Source organism: Struthio camelus, chromosome 2 (assembly GCF_040807025.1).
Source record: "Struthio camelus isolate bStrCam1 chromosome 2, bStrCam1.hap1, whole genome shotgun sequence".
In the NCBI taxonomy this organism is placed as follows: domain Eukaryota; kingdom Metazoa; phylum Chordata; class Aves; order Struthioniformes; family Struthionidae; genus Struthio; species Struthio camelus.
Window position 1 is genome coordinate 123135747 of NC_090943.1, and position 20282 is coordinate 123156028.

General features: G+C 43.5%; 1 protein-coding gene across 1 annotated transcript in view; it reads right to left on the reverse strand.

The window, feature by feature from the left end:
- Positions 1-8532, reverse strand: part of CDH2 (cadherin 2) — a 122538-nt gene extending 114006 nt beyond the window's left edge. Inside the window, exon 1 of the mRNA XM_068932426.1 lies at positions 7838-8532. Coding sequence (XP_068788527.1) covers positions 7838-7912 — 75 coding nt within the window. The 5' untranslated portion in view covers positions 7913-8532. The remainder of the gene's footprint in view (positions 1-7837) is intronic.
- Positions 8533-20282: the final 11750 nt, after the last annotated feature.

The following is a 20282-nucleotide window of genomic DNA, read 5'->3' on the forward strand; positions in this document are numbered from 1 at the left end:
TTAAAGGATTTTAAAACCTGAATAGTCTAGTATAAGCTTACAGCATTTTGCAAAAAGAGATTTGTTTCCATTTGAAACAATAACATTGAACTTGGCTTTATTTTGAAAGGCAATATTGCTTATAGTATCAGCAACTATCATCCCAGTACACGAAATACCTGTGTTCTGAAAACATTCTAGGAACTCAACACCATGATGAGTCAAATTTTAAAGTTAAGCAGACAGATGTTTCCAAAAAACAAAACTAAAAACATAATAAACTATAAAACTGGAAGAACTAGAAATGAACACAAATGGAAAAAATATGAAGTTTCTCCTTTCATTGCTAAAATTGAGAAATTAAAAAAGGAAATAAGCGTAACAAGTGAACTACAACATTAGATTTCTTAATATTGATCGTATCAAAATGCAAAGAAAGCTTTTTTTTTTTAAAAAGATTTTGAGTCTGGCAGCTTTCTTTTACATTGCATGTGGCTTACTCCAATAGAAATTTAAAGCCTAAGCAGTAAAGTCAGAATCAGAGGGATGTGCATCAGAGGAAATATCATACTGTACACTTGTAATTGGCCACATTACAACTGCTAGTTGTCAGTTCCTGCCAGCTCACAGGGCATTACTGTGTGAAGCTCAACATAAAGTCTTATATAATTATATGCACAACAGAGCAGGAACTGGATATTTCAGATCTCCCTCCTTAACGTGCAACATTAATTTACTATTGTGACAGTAGTATTAAACTTATGCACTGATCACAGAAACACTGCGACTGTGTTTAAAGATTTGGGTGTTTCCTCATTAATTTTAAAGGCCCAAACTGTACCCAGTATTCATTCTTAACTTATGTAAACTGGAATTGCTCCATCCACTTTTAGTTTTGTGTATATACACCATCTGACACAATGGGATATACTGGACAAGATGAGTCTTATTTTATGACTAGAACTTCTACTTACTACCATAATATAAATAATAGGCATATGAAAGATACTCTGCAGGATCACAGACACATCTGTGGAATGCTTTCAGGTTCAGCACCTCTCTCTATCACTGACTTACTGCAAAGAAAAGTTGCAGCAGTTTATACCTTCATGGTACTTAAGACACCCTCACAGTACTCCAGCAAGTATTGTAAACTACAACTTGTTTTCAATTACAGATTGCAACTGGAGAAAAAGAAAAGTGCCTTTCATTCAATTTTTTTTCTGAAAGCAAAGAGCTTCCAAAGTCAGTGCCAGACTAAGTCCTCCCTGAGGTAATTTAGTTACCTCTATTTCAACAGTACCAGAATTAGTTTTGATTATGGTACCTTCAGTTCTAATTAGGGCTCTACTTCATGAAACAAGAGATTTTAGATCAGAATATGTAACTTCTTAAGCCAACAGTTAAAACCCTCACTTTCCCAAAATAACAGGATCTACAAATTCTACATTACCATCTGTTTGAAAATGAACTGCCTTAAACCACCACTGGTTACCACAGGTTACTACTTTACAACTTAGAGACTCTCCCAAACCATGTTCCAACTCTCTTCGCTTAACCCCAAAAATGTGAGAAAGGGATTCAGTTCACTCACTTTACTATGCTCAGAGACTGGCACAGCTGATATAACACAAAGCTGTAATCCAGTTTAAAATTTTCCCTTCCTGCAACTAGAACATGCAATATTGCATCTTCTAAAACACTTGATTCTCCAGACACATCAGTTTCCATTAGAGAAAAAGGTCCTGAAATTTCAACAGGAAAAGCAAAACCAAATTGAGTTTCTGTAAGTCTAAAGCTGCATATTTATACCAAAAAAAAAAAATCTACATTTGACTATGCATGCTCATTTATTTAAAAGACAAAATTCCTCACTCTGATCTGGTTTGGAGACTGCTCATGCTCGACATTATCTGTTTGTGAAAACTGCTGCTAATGTACTGAGAGAGCTCCGTGCTGCTGACCTTCAGGGGAGGTTGCAAGGCTTGCTTATCTCCCTATCTGGAAGGACTCTGCTGGGGGATCACAACATTTTAACTATGTCTTCAGCTACTGGGCAATAATTATATGCTAATTATAAAGAACAGGGGAGTCTCTAGAGGAGTCTGTTGGTATAAATATATTTTTTAAATGTGTCAAGGAGTACCTAGAGGAGAGGATAAACACACCCTTTAGAAATATGATACTTTAATGCACGAATATGGACTAAAATCAAAAACTTTAAATGAAATTTGACAGTGATATACCTGCCATCTTGCAAGGTGCATATCCTATATCTGTTCTCGTAAGTCATTTAAAAAACTGAAAGCCTAAAGCCTTTCCATCTTTATTCAGATAGAGCTCCCATGATCCTTCAGTGAGAAGTACAGGATCAAATCAAATTATGAATCATGCAGATTAGGTTATAGATCTATCTACTGTTGCCACAACAAAGAAACTGCAGAGGGAAACACAGCCTTGCACCCAAATGAGAAAGATCCTTCTCGGGTCAGTCACAAACCACAAAACGCGCTTTGATGAAGCACAAAGTCTCCTTACGCTCATCCCACATAAAAGCACACTTTTTCTCCTAACGTTCTCTCAAAACTCACCCCTGGGTATGTCAGTATTAACCAACCAGTGAGTCTCAGACAAGTGACAGGTGATTTTTATTGCAGAAGACCGGGTATCCATTTCACTCTCATCACTCTTCATCCATGATTTGTCTCATTACATCTTATGCACTCACAACTTCCACTGAGTTCGTGGAACTACACAGCGCACTGAGCAAAGATAGAACACTTTCCTTCTATGTTTTATTCAAAAAAAATAAGAATACTTTTATTTTTTCATACCCACCCATACCTGTGTGGGTATGAACCCACACATACCAGGAAACATCAGAAGTTGCAGATTCTTTGGGGAACAGACCCATGCTTTGTGTATGTACTGCATTTAAAATAAATTCTTATCCTAATGGGAGCCCTGAAGAACTACTGCAACTATCGCAAGTTTTTTTAAACTGATACAGTTTTGTAAATGTTCTGTTAGTAATGAAAGGGGAAAAAAAAGGGGGGAGGGCAGGAGAGAGAGAAGGAGATTAACTGGTAAATGATTCTCTTATCCAGGCAAGAAAAGCCATTCAACAATTCCTTCTCTTTACCATGTGACAAGAAGTCCCTTACGCAAGACTGTCTGCAATGAGTAAAAATAACTTTACTCACAACTTCCTCAGGCTATTTTTAAATATACAGAACATACTTCTATCACAGCTACATTTTTAGTCTTACTCTGTTCAGTTATTAAAAAAATTAATAATTGAAATTATTGACATAAAAGTGTCATTGAAATTAATTAAGATAGGTCATGACAGGGTTCTTCCAGTGACATTTCTGGGAGCTCCTCCAATTTTGGGAGCAGAAAGAAAAACTATATATGGGAAGGTTTGGAATACACATATTCTCAACTAAATAGGTCTCAAATATGATCATTCCAGGCAATATTTTAAAACAAATATCATAAAAATTATAAATGAAAGTTTAATTGACTTCTCTTTCTTCCAAACACATTAAGTCACATGCCTAGGTAGCAGCACTACACGCTAAGGGAGAGAGTAGTAGAAGAGAGATGGTAAAAGGCTTTCTATAAAACATGTATTATTTATTAGAGCTGAAAATACATAAATTGACAATTTAAGTTAACATATACCTCTGTTATATCAACATCATACACAATTGGGCTTCCAGCTGCTCAGAGAATCAGAAATGGTTTAATATATAAAATTATTTTCTGTTTTGTTCACCACTGATTTCAATTCCAGCAATTCATTTTCAACTTACGCGATCTTATCTGTTCTGTAATAGATGTAAACAGCAGTTAAAAGTGCTTTTTCACAAATGTATTACAAAGTAATATATCCAGTTTAATATCCAAATAGAGATATTCCTTTTTATTTTTTTTTTCCAGTTCTGCCATTATCTTAATTTTGAGAAAGTTTCAGTGGTATCACTGTCACCTAGACCAGATAAGGAGCAGAGAGCTCTTTGCTACAATATCCTGCCACATTTAACTTTTCAAATTGATTCTTTGAAGACAAAGCAAAACTGTAACAAAAACATCCACAGCTGAATAGGCTGAGCCACTCACTTAGTCTTCTGTTCTGGGCCTTATGAAAGGTTTCATAAAATGCATTCAATTCACTTTCAAAGGGGCAATGATGCTGGAGTCCGATTAGTTAAAAAAAGCAACTCTCAAACCGACTTTTGTGCTTATGCAGTCATGCATTCGCTACGTTATCTAAGATATACTGCTTACAAAAAAATTAAGACATACGCATAGTATCAGAGATAAAAGATGCATTCACAAGAGAAGACCTAACAGCCACTTCCACGCAGCACCCTATTAATATGCCTTACGCCTGACTCTACCAGAGACCACTGCTAGAGGTAAGAGAGAGGTTCTGCTGATGAGAAATTCAATCGCTGGATTCTCAGCCGAGGCAGCTAACAGGAACGTCACTTAAGGTAGTAGTTTTATCACCTGGATACATTTGCTAAGGCCTGGAATAAGACCAAAATCACCTGCAGAGAGTAATAACTTGCATCCTCTGTCATCATAATTTGAATTCAAACCAGTCACCTACACACAAAAGGCCTGATAACTGCATTACTATTTACTTCTTTCGGACTTAGAAACCATCTACAGAGCCATCCAGTCATCTTACACATAAAAAAAAAAAAATCTTGAGTACTTAATTTCTATTCCTCTTTCCAATTAACTTCTCAATATTAGTTTAATTCCTGTAAACATAAGGCTTATGTGCAGCTTTCCCATTATTTCCTCAATCTTGCTGTTATCCTAGTTTCAAAACCAGTTGATGTTATGAACAGAAAAGCAAATCTCATTCTTTTTATCCTCTCTTCTGTCCAGCTTTCACATAATACCCCCACATTCATACTGATCTAGTTAATCAGCAAAACAAAGTGCAGTTTCCATTCTCTTATTTGCCATACATACTGCATATTGCCAAAAATAAACCCATAGAGATCTGACTTGCAATATGCTTCCAGCTATGATCTTTCAAGTTATTCCATAATGACAGCTTCTCTACCTCTTTGATGAATAACAGTCATCAGTAACTTCAGAAAATAAATACAGATGACTTGTGCATTGTATAGATTTAAGGACACAAAAATATAAGTAATAAAGTAAAAAGTTTCAGTATTTCAAAATAACCTCAGATAACCTGATAACCTAAGCAAATCAAAAGTAGCAGATATAAGAACAAGAAAAAAAAAGTTAGCATCCCATCTAGCTTGTCAGGGTTCTCTGCAGTATGCATGAGAGAAAAGCAGCTTTTTAAAATTTAAGTGTTGTACAGACACAGGTCTATAAGTCTGATCTCATACACGAATTCCAATTTTGTTATACACTATTAAAAATCAACCCTAACCTGATTTAATGGATACCCAAACAAGGGGGAAATTGGATTCCCCAACCGTAACATGCCACTGATGCTGAGTGATACATAAAAGCAATAAAGCTAGTTCCCGTCCCTAATTCACATCTTGTGCTTTAACTTCAGACCTGCCGAGGAGAGTAAAAAGGATGGAATAAAAGCTTAAAACATAATTTGTGCTTTACAGATTTATTAAGAGATAGGAAAGCTAAACAGAACTGAAAGCACATAAAATAAACAGCACATAAGGACTTAAAAAAAAAAAAAAAAACCTGCAGGTATAGGTCTGCCAAGACCAATATTTAAGGAAAAAAAAAAAGGGGGGGGGGCAAGGCCACCCAAAAATCAGCCAGCACAAACAAAACAATCTTTAAAGTGGCATATCAGAAGTTTCTGAACAGGGTGGCTGGTTTCACACGGAGAAGACAGTCGTGCCCAGCCGCACACCTCCCCGCTACGGCGGACGGCCCTATGTCCTCTTAAGACGGAAGAGAAAATCCCCAGCTGCTGCGGATAAATGTTTCAGCACCTTGCTCGCCTGGTGCGAGTCATGAGTCCGGCAAGTGGCTTAGAAACCGTGTAGGAGGAATCAGATGTCTGGGGACCTCGTGAAAGAAAGCGCGCGGGGCGGCGGGGGGGGGGGGAGGGGGGAATGTCCAGAAAAAGAAGGTAAGGAGGGGGGGGAAAAAAAAAACTAAAAACAAGAAAAAAAAAGCAGAGAAGGGGAAGAGCGAGTTCCTGCCGTCCCCTTGTCAGCGGTGAAAAGCCAGGCGCGAAGGCGGGGAAGGAGGGGGCAGCCCGGCTCTGCACCATGGACAGTGACTGCCGCTCACCGCCTCCCCCGGCCTCCGCGGCCGGCGGGAGAGGCCGCCGCCGCCGGGGCACCGGCCCCGCCGCGCCCTCAGCCCGCTCCCCCGGCCCGCCAGAAATGCCCCATCCGCAAATACCATTAAGAGGCGATGATCTGCGCCATCTGTCCCTCAGATTTACCGCCCTCTCCGCCCCCTGCACCGCGCCGGATACCAGCTCCGCAAGCACAAAGCGAGGGGGAGCGGGGGCACCAGCCGCCGGCCCCCTCCCCAACCGCCGCCGGGGACCCTCCCCCCGCCGGCAGCCCCGCGCCCCCGCGACCGTTGGGCAGGCAGCGCCGCGTCCCCTCAGCCCAGGGCGCCCAGCCCGCCCGGCTCCCCCCGAGCACCCTCCTGCCCCGCTCCGAGGGACACCCCGGCACACTGAGGATCCATTTCATCTACATTTCCCCCACCCCCCCGCCACCTCCCACCCCTCCGAGGGAGGCTGGCGCGAAGCCCCCCCCCCCCCCCGTTCCCTCCACGGAAAACCGTTCGCCCCCCTTCCCCGGGGCCTCCCCACACATCATGGAGGCGGGGGGGAGGGGGATGCTCGCTGCTCCCCCACAGCCTGCCCGGGACCTCGCAGCTCCTCCTGGTACGCGAGGAGCCCGCCTGGGCCGCCCCCGGCCAGCGCCCCCCCCCACCCCCCCGCCCGCGAGGTGACAAGACTTTCGATATAAATTAAGTACTTCGGGAGCCCGGGCCTGTCCCAGTGGAAATTCCCGTAAAGGCGGCGGGGGGTGGGGAAGCCCGGCGTCCAGGCGGAGGAGGAGGAGGCGGCGGCGGCGGCTGCTGATTAAATTCTTCCCGGGAAGGGATTAGCGGGCACGGGAGCCGGCGGGGGCTCCCCGCGCCCTGCTCCCCGCAGCCCAGCCGCGCTGCAGCCTCCCCCCTGGGCAGGGCTGTTGCCCCAGCCGCCCGAGGAGAGGCGGGGGGGGGGGGGGGGGGGAATAAGTGGGGTTTGTGCACTTGCACCTACGGCCCCCGGTCCCCGCTTCCCGGCTCGGGGCCGAGAGGGGTTAGGTCCGCTCCTCCCTGTTCCCCGGTACTTCACTCCCCCCCCACCCGCGACACTCAGCGTGGTGCCGAGACGCTACCTCCTCCCCGCCAAAATACACACCGGACCCCCCCCCCCCGGCCACCTGCTTTCCCAAATGGGGGGGGGGGGGAAGTGTGTTTCCCCTTCCCCTCGGCAGAGGCACAGCCACCTACACCCCACCAGCTCTCATGCCGCCTCCCCCCGGCCCCAAGACCCCCCCCCCGGCAGCCCGAGGCTCCGGCTCCCCTTCGCCTGCTCGGCCGAGGCTTCGTGCCCGGCGGCAGAGCCGCCGCGAGCAGGTGGCCCCGTGGCGGCAGACGGGGACCCCCGGCTGCGGGGCAGCAGCTGCCGCCACCCCCCTCCCCCACCCCCGCCGCCCCGGCTCCCGAAACGCGCCGGCCGGCCGCGGAGCCCCCCCCCCGCCCCCCAAAACCTCATCCCATCCCGCCGCCTTCCGCGGGCACCGCCGCCCGCAGGGGAACAAAGAGACGCAGCCCGGCGCGGCTCCCCGCAGCCGCCGGCGGCGCTTACCTGCTGCAGGGCCGCCAGCAGCACCAGCGCCAGCGGCGGCAGGATCCGCGGCGGCGCTCCCGCTATCCGGCACATGGAGGCGAGGAGGGGCGGCGGCGGCGGCAGGGCGGCCCCCGGCAGTCCCGGAGCGCGGCTGGAGCCCGGGGAGCCGGGCACGGCGAGCGGCGGCGGCGGGGGGGCACCGGCAGCTGCGGCGGCTGCGGACGGTGTCTCGCCGCTGCCTGCCGGAGCCGGCTGCCGCGGCACTGGCTGCTTGCGGCTGCTGCTTTAGCTCATGGGCAGCGATGCAGCGGGGGAAGAGAGAGAGACAGAAAGAGAGAGAGAGAGAGAGAGAGAGAGGCGGAGGATGGGTGAAACTCAGCGCTGGGTCAGGCTGCTTTTCTCTCTCTCCTGAGCCCCCTCCGCGGTGCAGAGGGTGGGCAGGGAGGAGGAGGAGGAGGATGAGCGAACAAAAGGCTGGGAGATAAGAAAGAAGTAGTCGCTGCTGCTGCGGCTGGTGCGGCGGCTCGGCGGCTGCCTTCCCCACGCCCGGATCGTTTCCACCTCTCTCCGCCGCCGCCGGGCCCCCGGCGAGCTGCGGGCGGGCGGGCGGCTCTGGTCGGCGCGTAACCCCGGGCGTGCCGCCCCGGCCCTGCTGCGCACTCGCCTTGCACTTTCTCTCTCCCTCTTTCTTCTCCTCCCTCCACCCCTCCCCCCTCCCCGCACGCCAAACCCTCCGCTGGAGCACAATGACAACAATACCCGAGCAGCCTCCGCCGCCCTGTGCGCGCCGCGTGTGTGTGTGTGTGTGTGTGTGCGCGCCCGCCCGGTGCCTGCCTGCCCGCCTGCCTGCCGGCTGCTGCCAGCTCGCCTCCGCCTGCCGGCTCTCCCTGCCGGCCGCACGGCCAGTGGGAACGGCACGGCTCGGCCAGCGGCGGGGATCGCTGCTGCCTGCAAATCGCGCTGCCCCTGGTCGGTGCCGCGGGGCAGCCGCTGTTCAGCGTGCGGCGGGGGCCACGAGTGCTAACGCCCTCCAGCGACAACGCCCTCTCCCCCCCACCCAAAACAATACAAAAAAACCCCACCACGCCAGCCTGGTTAACTTGGTTTGCTGCAATTGCTTGTAGGGCGAGGTGGAAAGAGCGATGGGGGAACTTGCTGGGGAGGGGGAAAGGTGCCGGGCCCGTGGTGCTCCTCAGCGGGAGGGGACAAAAATGCAGGGAGAAACGCCGGGAGGCGTCGGGGGTGCCCTGCTCGGCGGCGACAGCGAGGGGCCACCTGCACCGCAAGTTTCGGTCAGCTCTTAGTGCTTCGCGCACTGCTTTTTTTTTCTTTCTTTCTTTCTTTCTTTCTTTTTTTTTTTTTACCCGTTCCTCCCTCCCGGTCTCGCTACGTTGTTTCCAAACTACCTGCTTAATTTATCAGCAAATATTTTCAAAGGTTTGGCCGGGGCTGCAGTCCGCGGGTCCAAAAAATGTCAGCGTGCATAACGGAAATTGGGAGTGTTGCTGAGCGAACAGTTACAGAAGCAAGTATCAGTGCTGGGTCATTTGCAGAGCTGGCAAAGATTTTCCCTCGCCCACAGGTCACTGAGCAAAGTTGTTTTGTGTCCATGCATCAGAGCTCCCATCCTGGGACATAATAAGGGGAGGATTTGTAGGCATTGGCCCCTAGACAATCTCATACAGCGTTGATCCAAAGTGGTGCATTATTTATTTTAAAAGCATCTTATTTTACACTTGAACTTGCAAGAAAAATACTCTCAGGCTCTGTTGGTTTTTTTTTTCCCCTGCTTTCGAAAATAACGCAAAACGCCATGCTCATATTTTGAAAGAAAACAGCAGATTTGCTCCTACGTTTTGTTGGGAAAGGAGGGGTGAGTGCATACTTGTGCGATGCTGATCTCATTAGCTTCGAAAATTGAAAATACCGGTCATTTGCGAGCTGCGATGCAGCTGTTTAGCCAAGTCAGGGAGAAAAGGCAAGTAAAGGAGGAGGAAGCTGGGCTCCCTCGTAGCGCAGTCCTGCACGCCGCGGCCAGGCAGAGCGGGCAGCGGCCCGCCCGGCCCGCCCCGGCTCGTGGGCAGCAGGACCGACGGGCGGCAGCGCTTTCTGCGCTTCCGTGGCGAGTGTATGCGTTTTTTTGTGCAGCGGCTTTTTTTTTTTTCTTTTTCCTTTTTGAGGGAAACTCAGCACCTGGCTAAGCTCCTTCCGAAATACCTCCTGGATGGGTCGTTTTGGAGGTGGAGAAGGGAGGAATCACCTGAAAGCGTTACAAGCAAATGAGACTCAGCCAAGGAGAACCAGCCTCAACTAGAAAAACACCCCCTCCTCCCCCGCCCCAAACTGTATCGAAGCCAACAGTTGTGAAGAACAATAAATGAGCGAAACTAAGTCTGGTAATGAGTTTCTGGATTAAAATTCAGCCCAGGACTGAGAGAAAGTAAACTACAACGGCACTGCTGATGTTTATATCCTATTACAAGGATGAGTTTCCTGAGTGTGCACCTGACAGAGCATGTGTTCCATCTATTTAGCGATTCTAATGTTTTACCCCAAGCTTTTGCTTAGATTTGCTTATGAAATATTGACTTTCCCTGACTAACAGATTTCATTTGTATTTTCTGGTAGGTGAGCATGATATTAACATTTATTAATTACTGTATTTAAGCATTTATTTAAACTTACAAGCATTCTACAAAATGCAAAGCATATAATATAAAGAACTCCATAAACCAACTCTTCAATGAGAGTCATTACTCATCATCTGATTAAGCCTGGCCCCTCATATTCCTCAACCTGTCCATCCCTAATGGCCTGGGGAAAAAAAAAAAAAAAAAAAAAAAAAGCTCTGCAGCATGTCTGGAAGGTTACCAGATCTGAGCTCTGGCTGATGCTGCTTACAGTTCTGCTGCTGCCACCATTAAATTACTTAGGAGAAGTAGGAGCACTGACAGAAAAATTGCTTTCACTGACACCGTTTTTACTGAATCTTTTAGCCTTGTATGAGGTTCTGCCAAGCAGTTGGCTTCCCTCATTTACGCAGCTGTAACCAAAATCGTCCTCTGGCTTACGGCATTTCTTTCTTCTGAATGCTGTGATCAAGAGCAGCTAATAGACCAGGGATGGGTTATACCTTTGAGGCAAAATCTCCAAACTGAATTGTTTTATAGGTGAGAGGCATATAATTGTGAGAAGTGGGCAGAGAGAACAGAGTGAAGTGGGCAAGAGAGAACTTGTGACTTGTTCACAGACATGGATGACTCCTCAGGGCTTCCACTGTTCCTTTACAGTGGAGGCCCAAAAGTGCAGCTTGTTCCAGAAATAGTCTAGCAATAGTGGACATAGATGGAAATTCAGAATTAGAACTAATACTAGATTAAGATCCTCTGCCCTTTTCACATACGTCATGCACAAGACAGCAAATGATAGTAATTTCTGGCCAAGATTCAAACAAGTGAGTTAGAATTTAAAGGGTTTATGCTATAACCCAAGCACAGACTGCATTTATGAGTGTGTTTAAAGTAGTATAAAAATAATGGATGTAAGTTAACGTTCAGTGTAGGAGATCTCAAGGGCTTCCAGAAAAACCTTGTTAAAATTCCATGATTAAGTTGAAGAGAGGATTAGGATAATTCCCATGTTAGTCATGGAGTTGAGTCTCTCTTTCAACTTGTCCAAATTAATTTTCATTCCTAGGGTTCATAAAAATTCTGTAAAAATATGAATGTTTTCGATTTGGAACATACTAGATTGCTTATGTCATCAATTTTTTTTTTTTTTAAAAACACCTTTTCCCTTGCGAGTCTATCCTTACATTTAATCTGCCAGGTACTGCCACAACTACTTTCCTCGATTCAAATTATGCCAATTAAACATTCTGCTAACAGTTTAGGCCTTGAGCTGACAAACATTTATACTTGTGATCTCAGCAAATTCAGTGATGCTTACACACAGGCATACAACTACTCATATGCCTAAGTGTTTACAACATGGAGGCCATATTCTATTATTTAGAGTTAATAGCAGAAGGATAAACATATTGAGCAAAGGTACTGAGGGCATGTTAATTTTCCTAGGTTTCTTATTTTCCTCATTACTTATGAGGAAATATTTATATTTGATTAAAAAAATAGTTTCCTCATTCTCCGCAATCTATTTTTTTTCTGAGTGCATTCAATTCTTACTGAGTTTTATCACAAGAGTGGAAAAATAGTGGTTATTTTTTAGCGGTTATTAATTATGGTAAGACAAGAGAAAGCTGCACAACATCATGGGCTAACTAAGATTCTTTGGGCTGTTAGAAGAGTAAGAAACACTAACAAAAACAAAAATTCAACTTCTTAGGACAGTGGCTTTCAGCTTGGCTCTGTGGACCCCTTGAGCCCCCATACTGATTCTGAATAGTTTGTGACAGGCAACACGGAAAAGCTATTTATATAGTCTATACAGCAACTTCACACATGTAAAATTCCTAAGGGGGGAGTTTTTTCTGAATTGAGAGATTGTTAGTGGTTGGCAACACTTGAAATGATTGTTTTAGGAAGCAGATAATCATGTATGGTCAGAGAGACTGCAGTTTTATATAGATAGTGTCAAATGGGAAAAAAAAAATGAAATGACACAGGTGCCAGTATACAAAACAGCTTAAATATTTAAAAATTGAGATAGTAAAAACGTCTTTTCATTACTTCAGTAAAATAAATATGACCCTTTTAATTATCCAATTTGAGTGTTCTTTTCTAAATATACTGTTCACATTGATCACTTATATGAACTGAAAAAATACAGCTCCTAATTGTCCTTTTATAGAGGGAAATTGTCTCAGGAAAAAAAAAATACAGTCTTAGGAGTAGGTAATCCTTATCTGACCAAATCTTCTAGTTTATTACCTAACTTAACTAGTTTATCTGCATGCGCTTTTCTGGCGCTGTCCTTTTTGTATCTGTTTACCTAACATGCATAGACCTACATGTTTCTCCAGACTGTTTTCTTACATCTCCATAACACAAAGACAATGCACGACATGGAAGGGTAGCTGAAGCTGCAGCATTTGGTAGGATGTTCTGCTTGGATCTGAAAATCGGCTAGATTAGGATGAAAGAATGTTGTATACAGCATTTTTATTTCCGCCTTTGCAACTCTCGCCAACAGAAATCTCTTAATTGCTATATGTAGTGATTCGGTGGAAGGGGACAGTTGTTCTTTGTGATAACTACATCATGTCTGTCACTATAGTTATGTTTCTGTTAATTGCTAGTACGTGTTGCAAAAGACTTCCCTAGGGAGAAGCTAAGAGTATGTAATCCAGACATAATACAACATACTTATGTACAGCATAGTTTGCTTTATATATATACACTATGTATGTTAATTTGGGAATCAGTGTGGTCAAGCTCAGCACATGTAATTCATTCCTCCAGAGATCTCATTCAGCATCACTGCCCAGTCCCTGGAAGCTGTTCTCTCCTTGGACAGTTTCTATTGAAAATCAAGATAGAGAAAGAGATCTTCTGATCAGTATAGCATCTCTATTCAAAAGCAACTATCTTCAACTAAAAAAAAAATTCTTCCAAAAGAAGACCCAAATCTTATGATGTGATGAAGTGCTCAAAGAATGACTTGTAGTAGAACCAATGATAATTTTGTCATCACACAAGAAAGTTTGGCCGTTCCATAGAACTGCTTGGTTATCTCATAGGTCAGCAGAAAGACTTCGACCTGCCTCTTAAACAGCTAGCTTCAATTAGTAAAGCTCTTTCTTTTTTATTCTATTGATAATTTATTTGTTTGAAATGAGCTAACTCCTTTTTGCTTGGTCAGCTTTTCCTTTTCATACTCATGCAGTCTGTAGAGTATCAAACTTCCTCCTTAGCCCTACCCAGAATTAGTTGGCAAGAATATCTATTGGATTCTCTAGAAATGTATGTAATATCTACAAAAAAGAAACACTGGAAATTTCCAGAAGACTAATCTTATTACTCTTGACTTCCAGGTAATGAAAATTAAGAAACTGGAACCTTGATTGTTTACAGTTAACCAGCATGGATAATAAGTTGCTTTAATTGAATTGTAAGAGAGAATTGTCATGTTGATTGCCACTTTCATTAATAAAACAATTTTTTTAACAACACCTACAGTTATATTTGTCTACTATTTTCTATTCTAAAGTCTTATTTTCATTTACCGTAACAATTTCCTTTTTTAGGCCACCAGGTTGAATTCTCTGTGCTGGTTACTTGTCTATTTCAAACCAAGTGCTTTTTGAATACTTCAGAAAAATCCTTTGTCCTTTTTGAAGAAAGAGATAAGGGAAAAATATGTTGCTTTATTTTTGTTACAAAATTCATATGGCCAGGTCATTGAGGGATTTTACTATCAGGCTCTGGAGCATAGACTTTGGAAGGACCAGAGTCCTTACACTGAGGATGTGCATTTTACAATTCCTGTTAAAGTTGACCAAAATCTGGGATTGTTATAGATCTGAAATTTACATTGTTACAGTTCAGAAACAAGTGGCAGCTTGAGGGTTCTATCTTCATCTAATATCTCTCTTAGTCCCCCAACAATTCCTATGTTGCAGAAATTCTGCATATAAGCCATCTTCACAGAGCCGGTGAGCCTACCCTGTTTGGAGACTACGGGAGCTACTCTGATGTTCACAGAGTCTCTGTTGTATTAGACACCAGAGAGATGGTGGAGACTGTCTATTGTATGATGTTTTTATTGCTCCCCTTGAAAGGCCCTGACAGCGTGGAGAAGGAGCTGGGTCTGACTGATATATCAAAGGGTAGGCTCAAGGAAAAGACTGAGACAATACTCCTCTTGGATGCAGTACTGAAAATAAACTTGTACTGCTTAAAGATTTCTTGGGTCACGAAATGACAAAACATTCATCTTCTTTCAGTGAAGAGACAATTGTCAATATAAACTGCGGTTACACTTCATAGATACCTTCCTTTGTAATGGATTATAATAGTGATAATTAAGTTTTCCGTAGGTAACGTGAAGGTAGAATATAAAATGGACCACAGTGATAATATAATTGATACGCTGTTGATACCTTTTTCTGTTTCAAGGAAAGAAAACCCAATGACAAAATCTGAATTGTAGATCACAATATTCCCAAAAATTGCAGATTAAAATGAAGGTATTATATATTTTTTTTCAAGTGATCAAGAAGTTTAGAGCATTTAGAAAATCAGGAAGTCATGGATTCACGCACCTGACGGATCGTTTTTATTGACAAGTAGATTGATTACAGTGGTGCTCTTGTTCAAGGCATTTACAGTTTGGCTGTAGAAATCCACTCCAAGTTAAAATTTGACACACACTGAAATACCCATGCAGCAATATTTTACATACTTTCAGACAAATCTGTTTGACGATTAAAAGAAAATTCCTAGTTTTGAATGTTTTTTTACATTTGTAGGACTTCAAAATATATTTGTTCTCTGAAATGACGTTTCCAGGGTCTTCTTTCTGTTTTGCAATACCACAAGTTTTAATATCCCTAACTGCTCTATGAATTTACATGACTGGACCATCAATCTGAACTTTAGACTAAAATCTCAAAATGTTTATTAAGAGAGGAAGGATGCTCTCCTTTGGTTAAAGTAGACCCTTGGAAGCTGAGGGGTTTTAGTTTTTGTCCTTGCTGGGTCATATGCTTCCTGCAGAAACTAGGTAACACATTTTGAGGTAGATGGTGGAATGGCTGAACTCCATGGGCACAGCTGTATCTGTGAAACCCTTTCCTCTGGCACTGTAATTTGTTGCTGTTCACAGTTGTCCACCTTGTCTTGTCTCAAGAGGTCTCTGCCCCAAAGCTAGGGGGAACGCGTGCCTGTAGCCCTCCTCTCCTGTTTGCTGTCCATCATGTTAGTTCAAACTCGTTTTCATCAACACAGTAAGCTAAAAAGGTGAAATATGCCCTCAGGTAGCTCATTGGCAACTGATTGACCAAAAGGCATGGTAAGTCTCAAGCCAAGGAGCAGGAGGGATGTTTGGACCAAGGTGTTAACTGCCATGGCAAGATTAGCCAGGGCTCCTTTGTCAAAGCCCTAAACCGACTTTGTTCGTCCTTATAAAACCTGCCCTGCTTCTTCTGACCTTAGGATCAGTGGAATTTGCTGAGTGCTTAATGTGTTTGAAAGTTTGCCCGTTTTTTTGTTTTTTTTTCCAGAGTCTTAGGAGTATTTAGGAGTTTAAATTTAGGATTCTCTTTCTAAAATCAGAGCTCCAAATTTGGTTCTGCTTGTTCGTATTAAGGATAACAATTCAGTACACGTGCATAAGCAGATTCTGAAAAAAATCTAGGACTTTAAATCTTTGCCTTTAAATTAACTCATACTTTTTTGCCACTGCTAATGCATCACAACCATTGTTTTTCATATATTTTGAAGTCAGAAGGAACCATTTTGAGCATTTATTTTGACCTCACCATAATACAGGCTTGAGAATACTACCTAGTAATTTTCCTAGCAAGGCCAATAACTTGTGTCAGAGGTGGGGCATATTTTTAAGGCAGACATGGAAGCTTGATTTAAAGTGACAGAATCTACCACAAGTCTTGTTACAGTTAAATTTTCCAATTTTTTAACTGACTATCTCATTTGAGGGTATTGAATATAGGTCTTTGGGGAAAGCCCTACTTTACAAGTCAATTATAGACACATTTTCAACCACTCCTAGATCTTTCTTTGAACCAATTTAGAGAGGGTACCACATCAGCTGCTACTGTAACGCAGACTGTTCACATTCCTGAACTGTTGGCAACAGCATGGAGCTCAGCACGGGCTAAGCACCCTAGTGCTCATTCTGATTTGCAGGTAGATTTTGCATCCAGAACTGAGCTTTGTGCTGTTGTTACCTAGTCTGAAGCTACCTCAGCAAAGTCTGTATCACATGGCAGTTATTCCACAGCCAAGAACAGTTTTTGGAGAAAAACAAATAAACATTGAAAATGCTTATCTGCTTCACAGGGTCTGTAGCGAGGCATTATTTATGCGTGCTTGTGATTCGCTTTAAAATCATTGGATTGGAAATGTTATATATCCTAAATTAATTGAACAAAAGTCTATAGGCTAACTTTTGATGTAATATTGGTTATAAAACTTTGCTGAAGTAAAAAAAAAAATCTACTCAGCCCTGGGGAGGCCTCACCTGGAGTACTGTGTCCAGTTCTGGGCTCCCCAGTACAAGGGAGACATGGCACTCCTGGAGAGAGCCCAGCGGAGGGCTACCAAGATGATTAGAGGGCTGGAGCACCTCTCCTATGAAGAAAGACTGCAAGAGCTGGGCCTGTTCAGCCTGGAGAAGAGAAGATTGAGAGGCGATCTCATCAATGTGTGCAAGTATCTGAAGGGGGAGTGTCAAGAGGATGAGGCCAGCCTCTTCTCCGTGGTGCCCAGCAACAGGACAAGAGGCAACGGGCACAAACTGAACCGCAGGAAGTTCCATCTGAACCTGAGAAAAAAATTCTTCACTGTGAGGGTGACAGAGCATTGGACCAGGTTGCCCCGAGAGGTAGTGGAGTCTCCTTCCCTGGAGATATTCAAAACCCGTCTGGATGTGATCCTGGGCAATGTGCTCTAGAGGACCCTGCTTGAGCAGGGAGGTTGGACTAGATGATCTCCAGAGGTCCCTTCCAACCTAAACAATTCTGTGATTCTGTGATTCTGTGATTCTGTAATTGCTGCCTGAACTAGATATTTTTTCAAAAAATCCAATTTTAATTTAAAAATTACTAGTGATGGAGAATCTAATGTTACCTGCACTAAGTTGTTCCAGTGGATGGTCACTCTTCTCTTTAAAAATGTCTATGCCATGACTAGACTGCATTTATCTAACTTGTCTAATTTCCAGCCGTTGACTCTTGTTATTTCTTTCAGCAGTAAGCTGAAGAGTTGTTTTTTCATGCTTCTGTTTCCTGTATTGTATTGTCTGAAACTACAGACTAGTTACCTTTGATGAGTCCATATTAAACTAAATCAAACTTCTTGAGTATTTCATTAAAACACATATTTTCAAACCCTTTAATAAATGTTCTGGCTCTTCCCTGACCCTCCAGTTTCTAACATAATGCTTGAAATATTGTTGCTAGAACTGCACACTGTATTCCTCTAGCAACTGTAGTTGTCTGAAAAGCAGAAGTAACACATTTACTAGATCCTACTCAATACTCTGGTGTTAGCAAATACAATGATCATATTAAGACTTTTGTCACACCACTGCTTTGAAAACTCATGTCTAGCTGCTTATCAGTCATGACTCCTCAGTCAGAATCAGTTTCCCAAAATACTATTCCTCACTCTGAAACACACCAGATAGTATTTGTTCCCGGATGTCTAATTTGTGCAGGAAGAACTGTGATTTTCCTTTGCACTGAAGCTTTTGTAAATACAGTCTTTGCAGCTATGCTTCTGGCAGTCTTCCACTTCCAGCCCACACTGATCACTTCACATCTCTCTGGATTCTCTCCTTGCACTGATTTGGAGTAATCATGATCAAACTGCCTCTACAAATAAATGCCCTTGGGCAGCCAAGAGTGCCCCATTCCAGCACTAGGTAATAGTGAGTTTGCAAATGCATTAAAGCAGACATGTCCCCTTTGATTCTGCCTGAACACGTCCCAGACCTCTGAAGAGAAGCATATATGATCCACCTGGAGACAAGTCACTAAGTTGTAAACATGTACCAGACTTTCAGAGCTAATGAAGAAGTCCCTCCAAAGGTGGACCTCGTATTGGTTGCCAAGGAGTTGCAATAGAAGAATGGAAAGACAAAGGACAGAGCAGGTCTACTAATACTAGGCATGACACAATTGTGAGGAGCTGGGTCATGTTAACATCAAAACAAAGAATTATGTGATGTTTAGCTATCCATAAAGAGCAAAAGTGATTTGATTTATTTCTGTACCTTTCCATTTTCTACACTGAATACCAGGCCTTGTGTCAGCTTGGAGTTTTGTGCGTGCGTATTACTCTGCCTCACATCTACCGCTTCCTGATGCTGTTGCATCCACAGAGTCAGAGTGCTGCATGATTTCTGTAAGCTTCAATCTGAATTGAATGCCTGCTGAGCAATTTTTAATAGTTTTGAAAAGGATTCATTCTTTCAGTAGCTTCTGCACATTTTGCATGCACATCCATATCATGAAGCAGTCCCCTAGAATCACAATCCTGGCTCTTCTTCAGGAGTAGTAGGGGCACAAAAACCTTATGACTATTGCTGCTGAAGACAGTATTTTGCTGCATGACAACCAAAAACAAACTCCTAACCATCGCTTGCAAATACAGAGGAGATCTGTGGCTCTTCTCCATTGTGGTCCACTTTCCTAGAGCATTTAAACATTTATGGGATTTTAACTGCTTTGTTTTCCTTTGACAGCAACTTTGTAATACAGGTGAGCTCAGCTATTCGTACTCTTCTCCCTTTCAACTCCAGTGAGCAAATTGTGTGAATGAATATAATGCTGTAATATCTATTCACAGCGTCTCCCCAGAAGTATCTTAAAAGTCCTGCCGAGGAAGGTGGCACATCATTTAGGAAGAGCTGATTTAGAAATAATTTCTATATTTGCTTTCTTGCTGATATCACATGTTCAATAAATACATAGATCCAAATAATCCTGTATAAATTGATTTCAACACATCTCCTTCCTCCAGTATTCCTTAATATGAGTCTCTCCATGGCATAACAACTTGTTGCAGTGGATTCCTGTGAAAACATTATAAGGTTACAGGTTTCCGAGTCCTGGTCGGCTGATCATCTTTTCTCCTACAGATAACAGGCAAGTGGGATGTATATGTGCTTAAGTGTCACTTCAGTATAGAGATGGGATGTGGCTACAGCTCGCACCTGGACTTGGGGAATTGAAACTGTGAGTTCTCCGCTTAAGGAATGACACTTTTCCTCCAAAAGCTGACAAAACAGGAGTTTGGACGAAAAAATGACCATGCGTGTGATACTTTGCAAAGCAAGGATGCTTATGGTAGTGACAGATCCAGAATGAAAAAATAATGGAAAAAAAAAATCCTGGCTCATGGCTTCATTAGAGCACTCAGCTTTTACTGCTGCTGGGATTTCATGACATAAATGGCCAAAATCATATTACAGAGACATTTCAAACATGAATAGAGATTTTTAAGGTATTACAAACTACTTTCCCTTAAATAGTTACTGCAGAATGCTATTAATTTTGCAGTGTGCTTTATACTTATTTGTAGGTGTAATAAAAGAGAACTGAAAGCTAAGGTGCACAAACTTCAGGGAAGAAAAGCTCTCCTGTGCCTATTCAGATAGCTAGTGTTTCCCTTTACTGTTCCACCAGCTGGAGTGGATATATGGTTGGCAGTAAGATGAGGAAAAAGATCTTGATAAAGAACCCCCTTGTGTATCTTTCTGATTGGCCTATTGCCTGTTTTGAATCTGATCCTTCTATACCTTAGGAAAGTCTTGCCCC